The 6,553-nt window shown below is 35.8% G+C and overlaps 1 protein-coding gene across 2 annotated transcripts; it reads right to left on the minus strand.

Annotated features, from left to right (window-relative positions):
- Window positions 1-3,412: 3,412 nt before the first annotated feature.
- Window positions 3,413-6,456, minus strand: ReepB (Receptor expression enhancing protein B). 2 transcript variants are annotated; one of them, XM_066298681.1, is made up of 4 exons: window positions 6,224-6,456; window positions 4,415-4,647; window positions 4,185-4,320; window positions 3,413-4,128 (listed from the first exon to the last, which is right to left on the minus strand). In XM_066298681.1, the coding sequence occupies exons 1-4, from the start codon at window positions 6,348-6,350 to the stop codon at window positions 4,100-4,102; spliced, it is 525 nt and encodes a 174-aa protein (XP_066154778.1). In that variant the 5' UTR covers window positions 6,351-6,456; the 3' UTR covers window positions 3,413-4,099. The 2 variants fall into 2 exon arrangements, with proteins under 2 accessions (XP_066154778.1, XP_066154779.1); XM_066298682.1 differs by lacking the exon at window positions 6,224-6,456 and adding an exon at window positions 5,888-6,126.
- Between the last annotated feature and the right edge of the window lie 97 nt (window positions 6,457-6,553).

Raw genomic sequence — 6,553 nt, forward strand, 5'->3', positions numbered from 1 at the left:
GAGTTAACGGGATCGGTGAAAGGCCTTTTTAAAAGCAAATACTTTTATTTGAATTGTAACGGCTCAACATGTGGTTTACTTGAATACAATTATCTCTCAAACCACTACTTTACATTCTCATGTCTTTTCTGTTATCCGTTTCTGTCCGGTCAGCTTTTGTCGCTGCGTCTAATCGCTACATAACAAATGTCCCTTATTTTCGAGTCTTTGACAAAGCGATTTGACACTTTCTGCTTCCCGGGTTCCTTTATCAATAGTTTTACTTGCCTTACCAACATTTATATAAAAGTTTGCGCAGTATCCGCTTTGGCCTGCCAACATCCATACTTTATACTCACGCTGTATGTTTTATTTTCGCCATATATTGTTTTAATGCGAATTTGTCCTCATATTTAATCACTGATTCGTTAGTGCTTACATTTTTGGAAAGAAGAAAACCCAAAAAAAACGTGTCTGCAGATGAGTGATGAAGGGTCGCGTTTTACACTCCTTGTCGAAGTTAACATCTCATTGCTTTCTGGCTATAACAAGTTGTCGATCGCGCGCAAATTAGTTAATATTCAGCTAAGTCTTTTTACTTTATTAGTGATGATATAAACGGATCATTCAGTAACTTATTAGAAGACTAGTAATCTCTTTAGCTTGGTGCTGTTTTTATCCCCATCAGTAAGTTTATGACAAATGTTTTCATTTTCTCTTTATCAATAGGTTTATACGGTTTACCTATTTGCCGCACGTATAAATTAGTTTGAAACGCTGCATTCAATAAAATCTTATGTAAAAAAAATTTGAAATAATGACCCTGGAGATTGATCATTAAAAGGTTCTTTACAAAATCTGGAGCATCTAAAGAACTTGAAAAATCCTTAGGAATGTGAAGAGGTTCGTTATTTCTTTCCAAATTGGGGGTTCTGGATAATGTGGTCGTTTTCTTTCCTGTAACATTTGATTTTCTTCAACCGATTTAGTTTTTAGGCCCTTTAGAGATACAGTGGGCCGCGTTAATGTTCGGAAACCATAGTAATTAAGCATTTATTGCATTCAAACTAAGCTGTTTATGAAATTAATAAATACCCTGCTTTATAATAAGTTAAATCAGATACTCAAAAGATACCTGCAGCAAATAGGGATAGAACGCAGCGACCATTGCTGGTTCTGCGGGAACGAGACATTGGGCATGAGTGACACTCCTGAGCACACGTTGTGAGAGTGTCCTGAATGGGAGACCGCTCGAGCGGAAGCCAGGGAGAGCGGCCTCAACCTGGATCGAAACACGTTTGGCAGAAAGATAGTAGAGAGCGAAGTAAATGGGATGCGTTGGTGAGAATGATTGAAGCGATTACGGAAGCAAAGAGATTGAGAGCGAATGAGAGACGTGTGATGTAAGGAAGAGTTCTCCGCGGATTAGACTAGGGAGAGATCCCACCACTCCGCGAAGTAATGCCTTGCAGTGGTTCCGGGAGGAACAACGGTGAAGAGAGAACAGGGGGTTTAGTCGGTCAGCGTGCCCTGGATTGAAACGTTAACTCGACACAAAGGGGGCAAATAAGATCGACGAGTGCCAAGCCCCCAATGTCTTGCTTGCAGGTTCCCCTCAACCTCTATAAAAAAAAGATACTCAAAAGATAGCTTTTATTTACCTAATTTGCACACATTTTTTATTAATCAATATTAAGTGAAATATTGCTTGAATTTAACAGAGCAAAAGTATTCGGACACGTCACCCGTTATGCAATTCGACCGTCCTATTCTGTTGCTGTAATTTTTGCCGGGTTGCAACATTTGTAAACATACAGAGTGACCCATTTGCTTTGGGGTCAGTCTGTAAAAAGTTTATTGGCTGTGCGATTTAGCCCGGATTTTATTTTAATTATAGAGCTTGATAAACTGCACATTTTCAGTAAAAGTCCGTAAAAAACTAATTTTTTTACAGACTGATCCCGAAACAAATGGGTCGCACTGTATCTTTAAGCGCTACCTCGCAGAATTTCTTTAGCTGTGAAAGTGTCACGTAAGGGCAAAAGAAAGACGTTTTATATACGCCAACGAGTCATTTACAATAACGAGAAAAGAGAATCATATAGAGAAATTGGTAGATATTACAATTGAGCAAGAGCACTGTAGCTGATATCACGAAAAGGTATAAACATGAAGATAGAATACCATCTGTCCCCCAAAAAGGCCATCCAACGTTATTGGACGATCGTGATAAGCGCGATAGTATGAAGAAAGTAAAGATTGATGCTACGTTAAGCACTCCGACATTAGCACCAGTGTAATGTATCACGATGTTAGGGAGAGAAATAAGTAATGCTTTAGATCTATTGCTACTGTTCGGTGAAAAGAAGAAGTACCTTCTTATCCCCGGGGTCTGTATTTATATGTTATTTTTATCAATTAAGGGGTGGCTCCACTGATACGTTAAGTTCTCTGGAAAGATTCGGAGAGGGACCCTTGGACTGACTTAATTACTATTGACTCTACATAGACTAACAAGAACATAAGTACATTTGCTTATCTACTTAATGAACTTTAGCTTAAACTAACAATGTATTGTTGGTAGGTACACTACACCAGAGTTGTTTCAAGAAACTGGAAAAAAAGTTCGTGCATCTGCAGTACGTCGTATGATTAATGAAAATGGATACCATGGTAGAATTCCCCGGAAAAAGTCATGTATTAACGATATTAATCGCAAGAAAAGATTATTGTTCGTAAATCAATACATTTCCAAAGAATCTGGTGGAATAATAAGATATTTGCTGATGAAAGTAAATACAAATGTTTGGTTCAGATGGACATAAACTTACAGTATCTAACAATCTTGTTCGTACACATAGATGTAAGATTTGCGATTCAAGGGTAGAGAGAAACGACACAATTCTCAGAGCACTTCTTTATTCTCCGTGATCCAAAAATAAAATCACAATACAACCCGGTATCCATACACAGAACACATCCCCTCTTCTTGAGAAAACCGATAGGATGGAAGGGCTGTCCACCCTTTTTCCCACGGGTACCAAACCCCTAAACATCATTCTCACCTACGCTAAAGGAATTTATAAACAACCCTCTCTTCCCACGCTAATCTGAGGAAGAGCTTGGTACCAAAAGCCTGTACCACTTTCAGGTAATGCCAATTAATGATCTTAACATAAACAAGAAATGCGAGGGGATTCGTGACTGCCCTTTTACCATTTTCTCGCACTTATCTTGGAAGGAATTTAGAACCAGAACCCCGTGACATTTTCAGATAATTGATTAATAGTTTTAACATGGACAGGGAATGCTCACGTGCGTATTCATTATACTGCCGGTTTAGCTATTTTTTTGGCAAATTTTCGTTCTTCGCGTAGTTTTCTTAAACTGAGCTGTGCATTATTCACCTTAATATAATAGTAAAGGCCAGCAACATTTTTGAGAAACATTTATTTCAATTTGTGCGTGCCTAAGCAGATGTATAAGATGTTATGACAATAAGTATATAAACTTTTCGAATCTATAAACAAACATTTACAATCATATTAATCAGGAAATGGCTATTATTATGCTACTCGTATATCGCGGGAGTAAAAGTAATACCTATACAAGATTATATTAAATTTTCATATTAAAATCGATGACACTTAAGTAACTTCAAACTTTAAAATCTCAAAATTACAACCTAAGCTGCTTCGCAGTCACGTGCAAGAATCAGTCCCGGAAAGCCCTTAATAAACATGTAAATAAGCACACTATAAGCTAAAAAAAAAACAACAAAACTCACACTAGAGTTTAATGATAAAAGTAAATCTAAGGGTTACATTTAAGACAGTTACAAAAATGCTCGATAGCCACGTAATACTATAATAATAAATTGCATTTCTTGATTGCATTACTCGATAAAAGACTAATAATATCTCCTCCATGTTTTATTCCTCTTTTCCTTTTAAACATACATGCACTACCAGAATATAAGAAGTACAAAAATAGTGAATTGCTATAAGGCTAACGCGACGAGATATAATCAGCCATGACTTTTGGAAATTGAAAGACGAAATTAACACTCCTTGGTAACACACACAAGCTACGAAATACAGTGGCATTCTCGGGCGACGTCTTAGTCGGACTTCTCTGTCACTTTATTCACTGAAAATTACATAATTGAGAAACTTCAAAGAGAAGAAATTTGCACAAAGGCCTACCTTGTTCTTTAACCTTATTCAGGGTTTCATCAATGGTATTGTGATGCTTCAGGAAGTACGGCCTCACGATCTTGTTATAGATCGCCAAAGATCCGTTAAAATCAGAGGGGATCATTAACCACACCATAAAAACGCACTACAAAAAACCAAAAAATGTTAGATTATTCTTTGAAACAAATTATTTTATAGTTGATTTTGACAAAATTTAAGAATTTGAAAAAAAAATTCACCTTGATGAGCCAATACAGTGGAAACCAGCCAACGATGAGGTCGGCAAAGTACTCAATGACCGAGAATAGTGCGAAAACCACCCAATAAGTGAGCCATTTGGTATCATCATCCTTCTTGTGGCTCTCAATGGCATGTACGGACATGTACGCGGGATAGAGGAAGCCCACAGAGTTGCACACTAATTGAGCGGCAAAGCCAAATACCAGCCACAGGCCCACCAACGCTAAACCACCTGAAGATTGGGGGTTTAACTATTAGTTTTAGTACCTCTTGGGTTGCTTGCTACACATTTTAAAATTATTCATAACGCTTTTTAAAAATACAATTTAAAGTTAATTTTGAATAGTTTGGATTCACTTTTTAGGCATCAAAAATTGAAGTTTAAAAAATTGTCTAGTAATTATTGTGGCTCTGTAGTTTTTTCCTCTATATTTGAAATTACGAAAATCGTCAAGTACTTAAATCTTTTTATCATGAGAAAAGTAAATCTTGATTTTATAGGCTCCAACCGGGATACAGCATTTAAATGAAAAATTAATAATGAAGCTATAATTTTAAGCACTCAACTATTAAAACAAATTTAATGATAATTTTTAAATATCTTGAAAATATCAATATTTCTATTAAAACTATATAAAATGTCTCCCAAATTTGATGCTTTTTACCAGGATCAAAGATATTATTAATTGTAGACACACAAGGTTTTGCAGTATTGTCTAAGGTGTCCCGTGAAAAAAAAAACATAATTATGGTTAATATATTAATATTATTATAATTACATTATAGTTATCCAATAAAAACTCTCAATTTTAATTTTCTGGTAATCTTGTTAGATAAATAAAATACAGAGGGCATTTTAAAATATAGAGTTTATTTATAACACCCTGTATCTATGAATCCAAGGCAATAACTTTTCCTTTATTGTTATACTTAAGTAACTATACACACATATAATCACTGTAACTTATATTTCATAAAAATTGGGCACAGAATTGAGAAAAGTTCCATCTCTCTAAGTCCAACAATAACCTAAATATTCTGCAAAATCATCAGATTTGAAACAGGGCAGGTATCTGTTTTTGGAACTTAAATAATTGATAAACTTTCATGTAACCCAATCCCTCATATTTAGATTTTATATTCTATAATAACACTACACCAATTATAATTTGTTAACTCAGTCCTAATGAGTCATTGAAACTGATTGAATCATTAATGAGGATCATCAGCCATTATTTATGACCCCAGAATGACTTCTATATTTTTAATAAACAGTGATCAAATTCCATTTAGATAAGCTTTATATGTTTGCTCAGCATTGATTGGTGATTAGTCAGGTGTTTAAAAACAGTTTCTAGTATATGCAATATATATATGTAAGGTTGGCATTAGCCCTTTAACCTCTTGACCTGAACTATGGTGGCTAACATATGTTAGACCATGCGCTAATCCTGTAGTCCAGAAAACATCACCTTTTAAGTATCTTCTCGTATCATTCTTATCAAGAAAGAAATCCTGGGTTCGTCTTATAATCTCACTGGTATCCATGACTGGCACTCACTTGACTCAACAAATTAAATTTTCTACAAACTATCTCTACTCAATACAAAGCCTCAAAGTAAAACAATTTAGAGTTGATAAGTCTCAACCTCATAATCCTTTGTCTAACAACCACCTTGCAACCTGATGATAATTACACGAACCTTTCAACATGAAATATGGGAACCAAAACCACGTTGGTTTTATCAGATAACCAGTCTTATAAAACCTGTTCTGGGTAGTATGTAATTGGAGCGCGGAGGACTCACCTACGAAAATGTAGACTCTGTCGACACCGGAGCGCTCGGCCTTATCCAATAGAGGGGTCCAGGGCTTGCTGGGGTCCCGTAGGGCCTTACCCAGTTTATCTCTAATTTCTTGCAGTCTTTGGGCCATCGTTATCGAAGAGAGTTTCGTATGGGAATTTCGAAGTATTTGAAATGGAATGACAGAAGCAGATGTCGATTTTTGAGAATGAAAAAATAGAATGCTTAAAAAAGTGGTCAAGGTTGATTTTGAAGTTATTTTTGACAGATGACAATTGACTGAAATGGAAAAAGATTGAAGCACTTAAAACGAACGAGCACCGGAGTGATGTT

This window comes from Euwallacea fornicatus, chromosome 31, assembly GCF_040115645.1.
Source record: "Euwallacea fornicatus isolate EFF26 chromosome 31, ASM4011564v1, whole genome shotgun sequence".
NCBI lineage: Eukaryota > Metazoa > Arthropoda > Insecta > Coleoptera > Curculionidae > Euwallacea > Euwallacea fornicatus.

Coding starts and splice junctions, on each gene's coding strand:
- ReepB (XM_066298681.1), bottom strand. CDS start 6,350: ATGGCCCAAAGACTGCAAGAAATTAGAGATAAACTGGGTAAGGCCCTA. Junction 4,648..6,223: donor CAGAGTCTACATTTTCGTAG/GTGAGTCCTCCG, acceptor CCCAATCTTCAG/GTGGTTTAGCGTTGGTGGGC. Junction 4,321..4,414: donor CACTGTATTGGCTCATCAAG/GTGAATTTTTTT, acceptor GGTTTTTTGTAG/TGCGTTTTTATGGTGTGGTT.